At 37.1% G+C, this 18,166-nt stretch overlaps 1 protein-coding gene and 1 long non-coding RNA gene across 2 annotated transcripts in view; one reads left to right on the forward strand and one right to left on the reverse strand.

Annotated features, from left to right (window-relative positions):
* LOC126253219 (uncharacterized protein DDB_G0284459-like) overlaps positions 1 to 18,166 on the forward strand; it is a 457,157-nt gene that overhangs the window by 351,813 nt on the left and 87,178 nt on the right. The window contains exon 12 of the mRNA XM_049954404.1: positions 3,101 to 3,294. Coding sequence (XP_049810361.1) covers positions 3,101 to 3,294 — 194 coding nt within the window. The remainder of the gene's footprint in view (positions 1 to 3,100; positions 3,295 to 18,166) is intronic.
* Positions 7,852 to 18,166, reverse strand: part of LOC126253221 (uncharacterized) — a 57,309-nt gene continuing 46,994 nt past the window's right edge. The window contains exon 3 of the long non-coding RNA XR_007545923.1: positions 7,852 to 8,060. This is a non-coding gene — a long non-coding RNA (uncharacterized LOC126253221). The remainder of the gene's footprint in view (positions 8,061 to 18,166) is intronic.

The raw sequence follows: 18,166 nt of genomic DNA on the forward strand, positions 1-18,166 counted from the left end.
ATGGTTTCCTGTACCTATGTTTCACTACAGAACATGGAACAACTTCACACTTAAGCTACCTAGCACCCAAAGCCTCAACTATACAGTGAGTTGTTACCTCTAAACCATACATTATTTGTTTGTTAGCTTTCAATTACTGTAATGAGTGTACTATGATTGCCTCAAGAGGTGTGTAGGAGGATGGCAAAGATCAAGCAATGTTCAAGGAAGGGAAGTGGGAGAACAGAGATCAGTGTTATGTGATGTGGAACTGGAAACAGGATGAGTACAATAGAGATAAAGGAGGCGAAGGAAAATATGATACAGTTGTGACAGAAGATGGAGGCAGAGCTGGAGTAAAGAATATGCCAGAAAATACTGTTAGCCTACCAAGAAAACTGAATGAGACACTGGAGAGGGTAAGCAGGTAGATATGTGGAGTGGGTGTATCTGGGCAAAATTTTTGTACCTGCTGTATTACAGTGAAAGAAAATTGTTGTTGACTGGTCGCACCATGGGGAGCGATGAAACCACCTAAGGAGACAAAGGGACCTTCAGCAGTCCTGCTCACCAAAGCACCTGAGTGACTAAATGACACAATGAATTGTGATCAATTGATTTATGCCTGATGAAACTTGGAATAAGAGCTGGACAGGCCTGCTGAGAACTCTGAGTTGAGTAAGAGTGATTTATTCTGCTATAGATGCACTACAGATGGCACATTAAAGCTAATAAATGACCGTCAGGTCATTGTACAGAATAACCATCACCTGAAGGCTCCAGCACCTTCCTTCTGCACTTAGTAGACTGGATCAGGTTTCATGGTGATCTGCAGGACATTGCATACTTGAGATCAGTGTCAAAAATCTTGACAATGACTCCATGCTAGAAGTCCAGGCAGGAAGCTTGTACAATTATAAGGCTCTGAAGCCTTATCTCAAAAATTAAATTGTCACTACACCAGAGAATATGGTGCAACAGAAGAAGAAAAGTCAACAGCCAAGGCCCTCCTTCAGTGGCTACTGTGGCTGTACAAAGAACAGACAGTCCAGAATGGACTGTTATGTGCTGGGTTTGGAGATGTACACAACCAAATTAATAAGACAAGGCCACAGCTATTCATTCCAGTAGATGATACAGCTGAGAACAAATGGGAGGAGAAAGAGCTTTGACCATGTCTTTGAGCTGCACAAGCTCTTAGGCTTCTGAATTAAGGGGGAACCTCTCCCAGTTGTACTTGACACAAAGCCCTAGTGCTTTAAGTGTTAACAAGAGAGTCATGAGACAAAATATTACCACAGTGAGACCACATGTGTCAAATGCGCAGGCAATCATGAGAACTACAACCACTCACCAAAGAGAGAAGACCAACAACTACATGCGCAGCACACGAACTGGAAACCTCCCAGAGAGTTGATTGAGGTGATGATTAATGTAGCTGTGTCCCAGCTTTATGATAAGCTTGAAGGTAGGCTACTGTATAAGAAGCAGCTGTGCTCACTTTGGTAAAATACAGTGTCATCAGGGCTTTACACTGTTTTCCCTTACTGTAAGGTGAATACCAGAACAGTCCCTGAAACTACCCTCCAAATACCTTCCCAATTGTGAGATAAAAGAACCTCCCCCATACTGGCATCACACTAAAAAATAATGGATATTCAACACAGAACAAACCGCTCTTATCCTGTATCTGAACAGGGGCATATAAGAAAATCCTAATACTGCCCACCCTCCTCCCTAGGAGGAAGTAATGAAACATGAAAAAAATGAAAAAAGTATAAAGACTGTATGAGAAAAACAAGGTGACAGAAAGTTTCATATGGAAGTGAGAGACAAATGACAGGGCAAAAGTAAAAATCTTACATGGAATAAGTTGCGGAGCAGATCCAACTGGTAAATAAATGACAAAATAAACGAAAATATTAATGGCAATGTATACCACTGACTAAAAGAACAATGTAGACAGCATAATTCATCAGACAGGCAACAGGCATCTGATTTTTGTATTGCTGTTATTGTGCTCTTCCTTCTGAAGACAGGTTTGATGCTGCTCTCCACACTACTCTATCCTGGGCACATCTCTTCACCTCTGAATAACATCTGCTACATACATCCTATTTGGCTCTGTTTACTTGTTCATGCCTAGGTCTGGCTCTATAGGTTCTGCGTCCCACACTTCCTCCAATAGTAAACTGGTGATTCCTTGATGTCTCAGAATTTGTGAATGTTGAACTTTCATCAGTGTCAAGGTAATTTTGCTATGTGATCCAATTATATTTTTGATGACTCTGGCTTTCATTTCTGTAACAGAATGAATTAATGTGTTGACGTATGCCAACCTAGAATGAAGAGTACAAACCACATCCACTACATTTAATTTCTGAACATCAGTTACTAACCCAGTATCATTTAACAAGTTAGTGAATATTGCTGGAACACTGGAGCATTTTAAATGGTGATGAAAATGTGTAGGTGGCTCCTCTTTCAAAGAATGCAAACAGATGCACATAATTATAGGCATATATTCCTAGTGTCACTCTGTTACAGAATTATGGAACACATGTTATTCCTGTATCTTATGACCTATTTTGAGGCAAAAAATTTCCTGTGTAGAATTTAGCAAGTATCATGTGAGTCACAGTCTTGCGAAACTCGGCTCACTCCATTTATCCACAACTTCCCCAGGGAAAGGTGACTGCATTGTCTATGTTGATGCCTTGTTTCTTGACTTCTGAGAGGCGTTAAATACCATTCTGGACTTTAGCGAGAAAAATGAGAAATTTTGGTATACTGGACTAGCCTTGTGTCTGGACTGATGACTTTCTAGCAAATAGTACTTAGAGTGATATTCTCAATTGATTCAGTGTCATATTTATGGTCTATTTGACATTATTATATCTTTTCCCTATTCCAATTTCCTCCTTAGATAGCAAAAGATAATGACAGGAAGTTTAGTGCTGAAATTTTTATGTGGCTAATGGTAGTTGTCATAGCTTATGATTTATTGCCAAATTGTTTTCCTCATTTAATTTTTACCTTTTATTGTTCACTAGATTTTCATGATTTTGTGAAATCTAAATCATTAATTGTTTTCTCATTTTTGTTCTGTGTCATCTTATAGGACATTGCATCTGTATGCTCAAAAAGAATGTCACAATATGAAGCAGTTAGTAGCAGTCAAGCAGATGCAGGACATCCAGGTGAAGTGACATCTCTTGAGAAATCACCACTTCGCAGTCAACTTAGTGAAGTTCAAGCTGATGTTACAAGTTCACCTTCTGATGAAATGCTTCTGCCGAAGCCACCAAGTCAATCGTAAGAATATACTTTTATAGAATTTGTGTGCTGTAAAATTATGTTGTAGTAGTCTTCATCTCTTCATTATCCTTGAAGATATCTTTCTTTTCTTTATCTCTCTCCACCAGGCACTGAGTTTCATGATGTAATCCTATACAGTAATTTTAGTGCCATATAGTACAATTTACTGCAATCATTTCTTTAGGAAGCTAATTCTGTGATCATTTATGTTAATCTTGTTACCTGTATATTGGCATATCACTGACTTCAAGACCTGTTTGCTTCTTTTATTAAGTGAACATAACAGACTACTGAAGTATTTGAGAAGCAAAAGCTCCAAAACCAAAGAACATTAGGATACTTATGTAAAAATGAAATACTAGTTTTCATTTTGAATGTGAGCAATGGTGAAAATTGATAATGTGTTTTCAAATTTCATTGCACCAGATTAAAATAAAAAAAAATAGTCTTTACTTCTGTTAAATGATTTAATTGGGAATTGAAGAAAATCTTACATCATAAAGCAGAAATTTTTGTAGTCTTTTGTCTGCGATCCATGTGGAATGTGTACTGAATAATGGTAAAGAATATCATGTAATGATAATTGGCTGATCTAATAATGGTTCAGACCATAGCCCATTACACATCACTGAGAATTGCCCTTACATTAATATGATATGGTGTCGCTCTTTGAGTGATATGATAAGACCTGGTTGATGCATTCTTTTGATGTGCAAATGCAGAACTTTAGTAGTCATTCAACAAAATGCATCAATCAGATAAGGGAGTGATTGATTCATCATCCCTCATATAGTCACTCCACACAAAGTGTGACATAAATCTGAATTTTTCCCAATGTAAAATTGTTTCAAATAGTATAAATTTGAATGTTTTCTGATCTAAACCTTTCTGAAGGACAGAGCTGCTGAATAACTACATATACAGTAAGAGCAACTTGGTGTAAGATTCAAAGTATGTTTAGGCTTTTTCATCAAAACATTAGAAGGTTGTTAAATGATGAGCTTCTCACATCACACAGGGAACTGAAAAACTGGAAGGAATTTTTACCTTGAGTTAAATATAATTGATAATCATTTGAAAGTCACATAAATTAAGCAGATGCACCTGGAACAATATAAGGTAGCATCACATAATTGGAGGCAAAATGTAATGAAAGGTGGAATCCCTGATATATACAAAAACTGGATTAAAGTCACAGATTCAGATAAACTTTGCATTGAACAATTGTTTAAATGCTGTGCTTCAGTGATAAACATGGGAACATACAAGACAACATTTCTGAGAGTTTACTATCCTCAAACGAAATGTTTTGTACTTCATCTGGTAATTATAGAGAGTACTAATAATATATAATAAAAATAATTGTAAAATCATAGTCTATTTCAATACTGATTTCATCTTGGATACTTCTGACTGAGTCGGTGATGTCCAGTTTTGATCTATTTCTCCAAAGTAGCATTTTGACAAGAATAGAAAGACAAAACACAACTCATTTTTAAATTCAACCATCTTTCATGAAATAGATGTAATCCCTAAAGTAAATACATTGTCTGTTCATGATGGTCAAATAGCAATGTTAAAGCATCTCCATCAGACAGTTTTAGCACAGTCAAGAAAATTTAACATTTACAGAAACATGAATGCTGACTCAATCACACTATTGAGAGAGAACTTACAGAATGAACAATGGGAAGAAGTTTGTCAATGGCACACAGTAGATAAGAAATTTAATTTGTTCCTAAAGTAATTCTTGCAACACACTAAATCAAGTTTTTCTCTACAGCAGGCTATGGACAATAACAGTGAAAGCCAAAAGAAAAACTGGGTAGTATAAAGGGTCAAAGTATTTTATGCCAAGAAGAGAGAACTTTTTTAGTGCAGAGCACTAACCCTAATAAATTAATAAACATACACGGCTAGAAACTGCAGAATTCTTTACTGCATCATACACTGCAGTAAGTAAAAAAATCAGAATTCCAAGAACAAACAATGGCAGTCAGGGCATTATTTAGGCATGGAATGAGTAAAATTGGCAAGGCAGATGATTTTTCCACTTCCTGATGACAGTATTGCCAACAGATTTGCTGCAGTGGTGACACAGGTTCTCATTATATCACCAAAGCTAAGGACTTTGTTGGGTAACCATGTGGGTCTGCTGAGTGCTGTTGGCAAGTGGGGTACACTCAGCCTTTGTGAAGCCAATTGAGGAGTGACTTGATTGAGAAATAGCGAGATGACAGTTGTGACTAGTCGTGTGCTTTTAAATTGACCTAACTGGCCACAAAAAATCATTGATATTTTCCTAACAGTGGCAGAGCAGATCCATTAGATTTACTTAAACAGGCATTGCAGACTATGCCATTGGCCACCATGTTTGCCAAAGCAACTGTCATAGATCCCAGGCCCTGCCCAATTGACTCACCCAGCACACCCTACTCTAGTCCTGTCACATGTTTATTCTACCTCATCACAAGCAGGGCTTCCTGTGAAAGAAGCCACATCATACACCAGCTCTTCTACAATTTCTGCACAGCATTTTATGTAGGCATGATCACCAACTTGTGGGCAGCGGGCAAATAAATAATTAATCTTCGCTGTTTACAAGAGCCTAATCCTATTTTTTCGGTCAACCAGATAATAATGAAATACATGCTGACCATAATTTCCAGTCTGCAAACTCACATTATTCTTCGTATTCACTGAAGGAAAATGTTCCTACTTGCTATTTACTCAGCGGGATCAGGAACTGTGACTATAAATAAAAGTTTTGAGTTATAACTGATTGATATATTCTGTAAACATTCACACACACAAAATATAATAATATTCTTGATAATAATAATAATAATAATAATAATAATAATAATGTCCTTGTTGGAAACAGCACTATGAACAGTTCATAGGTGACTTCTACAGGAAGTTCCAAGTACACTGGTCCATCATCCTGACCTCTAATCATCGAAGTTAATTGCTCGCCTTAAAAGTAAAAAATAATCTCGCCCCATGCCATGCAGTTTTGTCAGCATTTTGGGCAACACACAAAAAGTTACTTCCATGTAATCTAAGTGATCCAGGTTTGTGTAAATTCCTTGTGAGTTCCCTTCCTACTTTTACCAAAGATGTGTTTTGTAGCTGCGTGACTGTTACGCCATCCAAGGCACAATGCTCGCACGTGTTTGACTGATGTGGGCAGCTAGATATCTCAGTGTGAAGTGTCTCACTGGTTGTGTTTGTATATTGGCACAGTTGACTTCTGAAAGGAACACCTATCATCAACCAGTCTAGGCACAGGTAGCAACATCTAAATGACCTCTTTTTCAGACATGTGTTACTTAATATCTCTGTTCTTTAACAATTTACAGTCTTCTTAATTTTTATATGAATAAAGTTAAGTTTGATTTAGTTAATGAAAAAGTTTTAGCTCGACTGCGTTTAAACTTCGCTGGCTGGAATTTTTAGAATGGAACCGACAGTCGAACATGATCTCTGAATTGCCTCTTTAAGATTTGTTGTAATGATCGTCATTTATAATAAAGTCTTGAAACTTGGTACAGCTGTATTATTTCATCATTGTAATTAAGTGCTGTAATTAGAACTTCCTATAACAAATACAAATGATACTTAATCTGATATGACTAAGGATATTTTTGTTCCAAAATTGATTTTTGGTAAATGACTTGAAAACTAATAGAGGCAGCTTAATGGAATCATATAGTTAATGTTTTTATATAAAACTGAGACAACATATGAATTTTCCTCTTCCTGAGTCTAATATTTAGCACCTGCAATTTTTTGTAAAAATGCCAATTTTGACCAAAATATTGTCCCAGTCAAATTGAGACTTGTAACTTTCAATTGTGACACACATTTGCACATTCTGAACAATTTTTAGCTTTCTAGCTTCATTATTTAGTGCCACTTATTTTTTTCTAAAGCAATATACATAGTGAAACATATTGATTTGATCATTGTAAGACTTCACAATGGTAACATTAATATACTGAAGCATACACCCTTAGATTATGTTGCAATTCTTTGTATGCTAAGCACAGGTTTGATATGATGATGTGGCACTGGTAGTAGTGAACTGGGATAAGTCCAAGCACACTCACTCAACTCTGTGTCTCTCATGGTGATCCAGTGCTGGTTTCGCCACATCACTCCCTTTTTATTTTTGAACAAAATAACTATTAGGAACATGTGATGTTACTACATCTGATCTCTTTTAAATGAAACTGATTTAAGTTAAATTTCCCTTAATACTAACCTTCAAAATTAATATATATAAAGAAAAACATGATTTAGTGGGTTCTTAGGAAGCATGTACATAAATAACATAGAAACATGAAACAAAATTTTTGGTTAACTAGACCCACAAAATTAATATATATATGGAAAAACATGATATAGTGGATTTTTACAAATCATATACATAAGTGACATAGAAATATGAAATAAAATTTTTGATTAACAAAATTAATTTTGTGATTTAAGGTTTTCAGTCTGTAACTGAAAGAGAAATGCACAAAAACATTTTGCATTTCATTACTCACTCATTTAGTCACAGCTGTAGTCACTGTTGTGTGTATCCTTATGAACCACTTTCACTAAAACATTTAAGCTAGAGGGTGGGAAGTCACTATGTGTGGCATTCTTCATGATACTCTATTACAAAAAGGGAAAGGGAGGAGACATTGTGGTAGATGTTCTCACTTCTTTCTCCATACAGCTTGTGAGCTACCTTTTATGAATCCTCCAAGTCCCTGAGAAACAGATAACATATCCTAAGCTTGTGTTCTCAACTTACATCTAAGGGAGGACAAAACACATCCTATGTTCTATTTTCCTTCTATAATTTAAGTAATTAATTGAGAAGTTGTTAGAAAAAAATTTTTCCTTTTCTTTGAAATTATTATATTTTAAGTATTAACTTTTTCAAAATGATTATTGACAATCACCACTTCATAAAATCGTGATGCTATGCTTGCTCACTTTTACTAGTTACTTCATTGTTATGCTTGAATCACAGACTTTGCAAAATATTTACTTTTATATAAACCATACCTATCATTCTCTGAAAGTCAACATAGGTTTATGAAATAGTTACATTTAGGGCTAGTTTGCAATTTACTTCATTACCTTAGCTGTTGCTTTACTTAGAAAATTGAGTAACCTGTATCAGTTCTATCTTCAAATGGCTCAATTATCATATGGATTAGCATGCTAAAGAAGTCATTTTTTTGACAGCAGTTACTTTGCTTTGTTACACACACCATTAAAAAGTTGTTTTTACTTTGTCATACCAATACTCTACAATCTGCATTTCTTAAAACATTTATTCATCTGTATTGTTACATGTAAGTGCCCCCCCATGAACCATGGACCTTGCTGTTGGGGAGGCTTGCGCGCCTCAGCGATACAGATAGCCGTACTATAGGTGCAGCCACAATGGAGGGGTATCTGTTGAGAGGCCAGACAAACGTGTGGTTCCTGAAGAGGGGCAGCAGTCTTTTCAGTAGTTGCAAGGGCAAAAAAAGTCTGGAAGATTGACTGATCTGGCCTTGTAACACTAACCAAAACGGCCTTGCTGTGCTGGTACTGCGAACGGCTGAAAGCAAGGGGAAACTACAGCCGTAATTTTTCCCGAGGGCATGCAGCTTTACTGTATGGTTAAATGATGATGGCGTCCTCTTGGGTAAAATATTCCGGAGGTAAAATATTCCCCCAATTGGATCTCCAGGCAGGGACTACTCAACAGGACGCCGTATCAGGAGAAAGAAAACTGGCGTTCTATGGATCGGAGCGTGGAATATCAGATCCCTTAATCAGGCATGTAGGTTAGAAAATTTAAAAAGGGAAATGGATAGGTTAAAGTTAGATATAGTGGGAATTAGTGAAGTTCGGTGGCAGGAGGAACAAGACTTTTTGTCAGGTGAATACAGGGTTATAAATACAAAATCAAATAGGGGTAATGCAGGAGTAGGTTTAAATAAATAAAAAAATAGGAATGTGGGTAAACTACTACAAACAGCATAGTGAATGCATTATTGTGGCCAAGATAGACACAAAGCCCATGACTACTACAGTAGTACAAGTTTATATGCTAACTAGCTCTGCAGATGATGAAGAAATTGATGATATGTATGATGAGATAAGAGAAATTATTCAGCTAGTGAAGGGAGATGAAAATTTAATAGTCATGGGTGACTGGAATTCGAGAGTAGGAAAAGGGAGAGAAGAAAAAATAGTAGGTGAATGTGGATTGGGGGTAAGAAATGAAAGAGGAAGCCGTCTGGTAGAATTTTGTACAGAGCATAACTTAATCATAGCTAACACTTGGTTCAAGAATCATGAAAGAAGGTTGTATACATGGAAGAATACTGGAGATACTAGAAGGTATCAGATAGATTATATAATGGTAAGACAGAGATTTAGGAACCAGGTTTTAAATTGTAAGACATTTCCAGGGGCAGATGTGGACTCTGACCACAATCTATTGGTTATGAACTGTAGATTAAAACTGAAGAAACCGCAAAAAGGCGGGAATTTAAGGAGATGGGACCTGGATAAACTGACTAAACCAGAGGTCGTACAGAGTTTTAGGGAGAGTGTAAGGGAACAATTGACAGGAATGCGGAAAAGAAATAAAGTAGAAGAATGGGTAGCTCTGAGGGAAGAAGTAGTGAAGGCAGCAGAGGATCAAGTAGGTAAAAAGACAAGGGCTAGTAGAAATCCTTGGGTAACAGAAGAAATATTGAATTTAATTGATGAAAGGAGAAAATATAAAAATGCAGTAAATGAAGCAGGCAAAAAGGAATACAAACATCTCAAAAATGAGATCAACAGGAAGTGCAAAATAGCTAAGCAGGGATGGCTAGAGGACAAATGTAAGGATGTAGAAGCTTATCTCACTAGGGGTAAGATAGATCCTGCCTACAGGAAACTTAAAGAGACCTTTGGAGAAAATAGAGCCACTTGTATGAATATGAAGAGCTCAGATGGAAACCCAGTTCTAAGCAAAGAAGGGAAAGCAGAAAGGTGGAAGGAGTATATAGAAGGTCTATACAAGGGTGATGTACTTGGGGACAATATTATGGAAATGGAAGAGGATGTAGATGAAGATGAAATGGGAGATATGATACTGCGTGAAGAGTTTGACAGAACACTGAAAGACTTGAGTTGAAACAAGGCCCCAGGAGTAGACAACATTCCATTAGAACTACTGATGGCCTTGGGGAAGCCAGTCCTGACAAAACTCCACCATCCGGTGAGCAATATCTATGAGACAGGTGAAATACCCTCAGACTTCAAGAAGAATATAATAATTCCAATCCCAAAGAAAGCAGGTGTTGACAGATGTGAAAATTACCGAACTATCAGTTTAATAAGTCATGGCTGCAAAATAATAATGTGAATTCTTTACAGATGAATGGAAAAACTGGTAGAAGCCAACCTCAGGGAAAATCAGTTTGGATTCTGTAGAAATATTGGAACACGTGAGGCAATACTGACACTACGGCTTATCTTAGAAGATTGGTTAAGGAAAGGCAAAGCTATGTTTCTAGCATTTGTAGACTTAGAGAAAGCTTTTGACAATGTTGACTGGAATACTCTCTTCCAAATTCTGAAGGTGGCAGGGGTAAAATACAGGGAGCGAAATGCTATTTACAATTTGTACAGAAACCAGATGGCAGTTATAAGAGTCGAGGGGCACGAAAGGGAAGCAGTGGTTGGGAAGGGAGTGACACAGGGTTGTAGCCTCTCCTCGATGTTATTCAATCTGTATATTAAGCAAGCAGTAAAGGAAACAAAAATTCGGAGTAGGTATTAAAATCCATGGAGAAGAAATAAAAACTTTGAGGTTTGCCTATGACATTGTAATTCTGTCAGAGATAGCAAAGGACTTGGAAGAGCAGTTGAACGGAATGGACAGTGTCTTGAAAGGAGGATATAAGATGAACATCAACAAAAGCAAAACGAGGATAATGGAATGTAGTCGAGTTAACTCGGGTGATGCTGAGGGAATTAGATTAGGAAACGAGACACTTAAAGTAGTAAAGGAGTTTTGCTATTTGGGGAACAAAATAACTGATAATGGTTGAAGTAGAGAGGATATAAAATGTAGACTGGCAATGGCTAGGAAAGCATTTCTGCAGAAGAGAAAGTTGTTAACATCGAGTATAAATTTAAGTGTTAGGAAGTCTTTTCTGAAAGTATTTGTATGGAGTGTAGCCACGTATGGAAGTGAAACATGGATTATAAATAGTTTAGACAAGAAGAGAACAGAAGCTTTCGAAATGTGGTGCTACAGAAGAATGCTCAAGATTAGATGGGTACATCACATAACTAATGAATTGGTATTGAATAGAATTGGGGAGAAAAGGAGTTTGTGGCACAACTTGACAAGAAGAAGGGACCAGTTGGTAGGACATGTTCTGAGGCATCAAGGGATCACAAATCTAGCATTGGAGGGCAGCGTGGAGGGTAAAAATCATAGAGGGAGACCAATAGATGAATACACTAAGCAGATTCAGAAGGATGTAGGTTGCAGTAAGTACTGGGAGAAGAAGAAGCTTGCACAAGATAGAGTAGCATGGAGAGCTGCATCAAACCAGTCTCAGGACTGAAGACCACAACAACAACAACAACATGTGCCAAAATTTATCTGTTAATTCACCATCTGCCTTATGCAAGATTACATGTTTCTAAACCTTTTTGTGAGATGCTAGGGAACTACTCACCAATTTTCCATCATTTTGCCATACATGTCAGTCTACTAACTTCATTACTCCTATTTCTCCCTATTTTTATTTAACCACATATTTCAAAATTTCTCTCTCCCTTTTATCTTTGTCAGCCTACTGATCTTACTATTTACATAAATTCAACACATCTCCTTTAATTAACATCACATTGCTTTGGGTTGCCTCTGGTGGCACCACTTTATTACCCTGTCATACATGCAGACAATCTTACTTCCAACTGAGTATTATTAATTTATTCAGAGTTTATTGTTTCAGATTTTAGGAATTTACAGCTTCAGTTACTTTGCTTAGTGCAAAGTGTCTGATTTTTACGGTTACTAATCCTTTTTGTGGATCTCATTTATTATTTGTAGACTTTATCCATTATTTTTCTATCATTGGTGCTCGTAAGTTGCTCATAGTTATTTTAACATTTAGAATTTTCTATTGCAAAGTGCCTCTCACATTCTCTTGTAAGTCATCATTCAGGTATAGTCACTTTCGGGGATAATTTTTACTTACTAGAAAGACATTACAAACAAATAGCATATGTACAACATACTTTCTATAGACAGAACAGAAGAAGAGATCAGAACTTGAAAGGGACATAAAGTTTCATCCAGCTGGGAGTGCTCTGTGTGCCAAACTGCATACCCACCAAAGAGTGGCAGACTCCCTACAGACTTTAATTACTGTCAGCTTTGAAAGTCTTCAGATCTACTATGTTTCCGTGTTAAAACTAATGGGGGAAGATTTTGCATCATGCCTTCTTTTTCTGTCCAAGGCCCTTTTATGGGTGTTTAACGTAGCTTATAGCTTCTTTTGTCTGTATATCTGTGAGGCAGGACTGGAAAATCAACACGCATGCAGCACTTCACTGTCCACCACCCCCACCATACTATTCCTCCCCCTCCCTGCCCCAGCCTCCTCCTTACCCCCACCTAGTCGCCACTCCAATCACGCACTGGTGCTGTTGCTCGCAGTGTGGTTTCAGTTGCCTGAAACTGCAGTCACGTGTGTGAGTTGCTTTGTGTGTGTGTGTGTGTGTGTGTGTGTGTGTGTGTGTGTTGTTGACAAAGGCCTTAAAGGCCGAAAGCTATAATTGTGAGAGTCTTTTTTGTTGTGCCTATCTGCGACTCAGCATCTTCACTATATGGTGAGCAGCAACTTTTTTTCTCATAATATTGTTACATTCCATCCTGAATTCCATTGTGTGATGTAACCCTCTTGGGTCATATTTCCCTGTGGAAAATATGCTGAGATCTTTATATGGTGAACTCTGGCCTTTTCTAGACATGCTTTAAATTTTTCAGATACAAATTTCAGACCATTATCCAATAAGAGATTCTTAGGCTTTCCAGCGGTTACAAAATAGTCCTTTTCTAGCTTGTCTACCAGCATTTTGACATTAACTCTCTTTATTGGCTATAGTTTGACATACTTGCAAAAACTGCCAATCACCATGAAATCATGGGTACATCCTCCTTTAGGTATCAGGAGGGAGCTGAAAAGATCAGCTGCTTATCATTTCAGGGGTTCACTTGGTTCTACATTGTGTGAATCTCCCTGCACTGTACTGTTTACTGCACTTACCTTCTGACAGACAACACAGGGTGCTAGTCTTCTTGCTGCTCTATGATGCATGATGTTTAAGGTCACCTTCTCACATAGTTTTGCAATGCATTTCTTGGGCCCAAAATGGTCGTATTGTAGATGCAAGTAATCCATCAGCAGACCCACCTGTTGTGATGGAAAACATATTTTCCATTCTGTTGAATCTAACTTCCTTCCTTGGAATAAAATTCCTTTATGTGGGCAATAGTACTGTTCTGCTTCTGGATAATTAGGGACTCCTAAATAGCTTTTGACTAACCTCAGCTGATTGTCATCATTCTGCTCTCTTCTTAAGTTTCAAGGCACTTTCCTCCTTGAGTTCATGTATGGCCAACATGCATAATTCATTTGTATCTGCTAATTGAATTTCTGATTTCCTGTATAGCTTGGCAGTTCCTGATAGCCAATCTACTACCAGATTGCTCTTCCCATGTATGTATTTAATCTCAAGGTCGAACTGCTGAACGTACATAGACCACCTGGTTTTTGGAAACGTAAGTGCCTCGTGATCTAACAAATAATAATCAAACTTTTGCATACCAAACACAATAGCCAATGCCTCTAATTCTGAAATTCCATAATTTCACTCAGCACATTGCAGTGAATGACTCGCAAAAGTGATTGTTTTATGTATCTCTTGGTTGCCTTCTGTTTCCATCTGAAACACCTGTACTGCAATCCCATAACCACTTGCGTCAACAAACATGCAAAAGGGGTTTGAAAAATCAGAGTGGTGCAATAGTGGACTAATCATCAAACAATATTTTAATTCCTCAAAAGCGGACTGGCACTCTTCAGTTCAAACCAATAGGGTATTCTGCTTCAACAAGGTGCATTAAACAGGTGATCTTTAACAAAATGGCAGTAAAATCTGAATAAACTGAACATTGACCTGAGATGCTTTTCATTTCTGGGTAGTTCAGGCTTTTCAGTGACTGATAATTTGGAAGGATCGGGCAATATACCTTCCCTGCTAATTTCGTGGTCCAAGGATTTTCTTTTGTCTCTAACACACTCAGAGAAGTCTAACTTTAATTTCATACCATCTTTTTTTTTTATATAGCTTCTAGCACCCTGTCTAGTAGACTGATATGTTCTTCGCATGTGGGAGTTGCCAACTGTATTTTGTGTATATAAATAGTCACCTGATCTAATAATTCCTGCCCCAATACATCAGCCATCGCTCTTAAAAAGGCACACACAGAAATATTTAATCGAAGTGGGACTATTTTATAATGGTAGCATACTCCTTCATACAAAAAAGGCTGTATATTTATGTGATTCTTTTGCCAGGGGCAAATTCCAGGATCCACATGTTATGTGCATTGATGTAAGATACATAACTCAGAACTTTTGTATCTGTTCATCCTTATATTGAGGATGGTCACTCACTCTTATTAAAATTTCATTTAGCCAGTGTGCGTCCAGTACTAATATGATGCTTGTATCATGTTTAGACATAATGACAGGAGGATTACTATAGTCACTAATTGCTTGCTCAATAATATCCCATACCAACAAATGTAGAATTTCTTTCTTAACATCTTGCTTGCTCAAAACATGTATATGATAAGTTTTTTGAAAAATACCTGCCCAGGCTTTATATTCAAATGGCATTCATATCCCTTAATTTGAGCAGGAATATTTGAGAATAAATTGTGATTAGTGGTTAATACTTCCCTTAATTCTGTCCTCTGTTTATCAGAAATTTGATTTGATCACTGTACCTTAGCTTTCATTTCTTCCAGGATATAATTCTTTTCTGTATTAGCATCTTGCATATTATTCCCAAATTCAGTATCTTGCTGCAAGTATCCCTTATTCCTCATTGCTCTAGTAGGCAGTTCCCATGCTTCAGTATTACTGGCTACATAATTTCCAATGAGAGTCTCTTTAATCATGTGAGAATCTGGTAAAGTTAATACTAAGCGGCTCTGATCAAAGTCAATCTTTCCTTGATATATTGTTAAAAGATCTGTACCAATTAATATGTCAACACTTGATTAAACAAGGATGATCTATTGTTATGTTACCTATACCAGTTGGTACCAAAGCTTTGTGCTATACTGGTCAAGAAACTTTTCCAATAGCGCTGTTATTCTTAAACCATTTATTTTCATAACATTTAACTCATTCTTATTAGGAATAGAATTAAAGAATGCTTGGGACAAAGCATTTGCTTCACTGCCACTATCAAGAAGACAATGCACTGCTACTCTAGAGGTGTTAGTTTTTGTAATAGGGTGAGTTATCCTGGTTTGAACAGGTTCCTCATAAAAGTCTTCTATTAAATCCTTTCCACCAATTTTAAATCAAAGCACTGGACGACTTCTTCTAGTTTTGTTTGATGCAAATCAGGTAAACTACTCTCTGCCTCTGAGCAACTGCATCCCTGTATAACATTGCTATCTATAATACAGTCGTCTGTTTTTACAGTTTGTAGTAAGTCAATACTGTTAATAGGTTCCCTGACCTCATTATTGTTGCAACCCTCTTCATCTAACACTCCTCCTTTTCAGAACCTTATAAAACTGATTCTACTTCTCTACTGAAACTTTAGCCTTCAGATCGCCATTATTGTCAGAGATATAAGCCTTTACTTCATCTTTGTCCTTATCTGATTCAAACCTGTTAATTTGTTCTTTCCTATTATCTTTAGTGTTTTCTTGCTCCTTCTTGTCCCATTTTTCTAATGTGTTCAAATTGCTGTCAACTATAGGATGAGAGTGGTTTAGCACATCACTGGTGCTGTGTGTTTCTATTTCATCAAACTTGTTATCAGTTTGTGCATGCTGACTGACTGTGGTTTGTGTTTTTGTTACTCGCTGTGATACTGTTTCTGCCTGGTGAGTGCTAGTTTCCTCATAGACAGGACTTAGTTTCCTACATGCGGCCTGTTATTATCATTCAATTCAGAATCAGATCGGGTAGCATTCGCTCTCCATCTTGTCTCAACAGTTCATTACTCATATTTCTGCCTTCGTCACAGTAATTATTGTGAAATCACAATGGCTCCCTACCCCCTCTTCCTCTACCATGGGATTGACCACAATAATTAGGTTGTGTATTCTGAACCTGTATACTTCTAACATTCACATTTTCACTGTCATTATTTCAGTTGTTTACAGGACTGTTAGAGGACCTATTATTATTGTGCACCTGCTCCCCAACAGGAGCTTTTTCCTCTTGTTCCAGATAATCAGTGAACTTATCCATGTTATTTCTAGGTACAGAAACGATTCTCTTCTGCCAATACCAAAGCAGCTTACCTTCTGGTCCCATGGTCATCCTTTCTGGTTTTGTCTTTTCTGTCAGCTGTGACAGCCATGAAACGCACCTTCTAGAGAACTCTCTAACTGATTTACAACCTGGAGTAAACTTTTTACAACTCCAATATCCCATTAGTACATTATTTTGCTTGTTGTATGATAAGTACTCATTAAGAAATGCAGTTTTAAATTCAGAAAGCCTTTTGCATTTAATCATTCCATCAGCTGACCATTGCAAAGCATCTCCTAACAAATGATTTCTTAAGAAAGAAATTTTCTCATGTTCTGACTATCCATTTGGCAAAACATTGTCAAAATCATTCCAGAACTCTAAGGTTTGTCTAGATAAACACATAAAAATTGATGATATCTGATGAAAGTACTGTCAACTGAAGCAAAATGCTGCACAGTAGTATTGCAAGAGCTAACAGAGGTTACTCTATTTTCTCTGCTAGTAATACTAGTGTTTAGCTCCTCTACTTGTAGTTCTAATGCCTCCACTCTGTCAGAATTTTTTTTATCAACTGCCTTACATAATTTCAGTCAGATTTCACTTTCTTAATATCCTTTTGACAAGCATTTACTTTATTATTTACTTCCACAAATGGATTAGAGCAAACTTTGTAATCATTGCCGATTATTTCCAACAATCTCCCTTCTGTAAGAATATTTGCATCTTTGAAATCTTCTTTGTTACTAGAGTCAATCATACTTATGTGTTTGTGTTGGATTCCATCTTATTGTACAATTATTTGTGATGTAATTAAGGTTTAGAAAACAGTAACTGCATTCAGTTTGGTGACTCCACCTTGCCACTCAGCATTTCAACTAGTTTTAAAGGAGTTTTTAGCATTCACTGACTTGGCTGAATTTCAGAAATATTGAACTCAGTTTCATTGTCTGATAACTCTATTAATTCTACTTTTTCTTTTTCGACTTCATCATCAGAAACTGGTTCTAACATCACTTGAGGATTCAAATACTGGTTCCATCTTCACTTTCACATCATCCTCATCATTAGATTGCATTTTTAATAGCCTGTTAAAAACAATTAACAAAGACTTTAAATATTCTTGACTTGATTTAATTGCTTGACCTCGATGAGCGATGCCTGCCCAGTGTACCAGCAAATGCAATGTGACACATTGCGACATAATGCAGGCAGCAGCAGCAGCTGTGGTGATGAGGATGGCAGTGACTATCACCTATTGCTGCAGCTCGAAGGGGGGCTGAGCACTGGTG

The sequence above is a fragment of the Schistocerca nitens genome, chromosome 4 (assembly GCF_023898315.1).
Source record: "Schistocerca nitens isolate TAMUIC-IGC-003100 chromosome 4, iqSchNite1.1, whole genome shotgun sequence".
NCBI lineage: Eukaryota > Metazoa > Arthropoda > Insecta > Orthoptera > Acrididae > Schistocerca > Schistocerca nitens.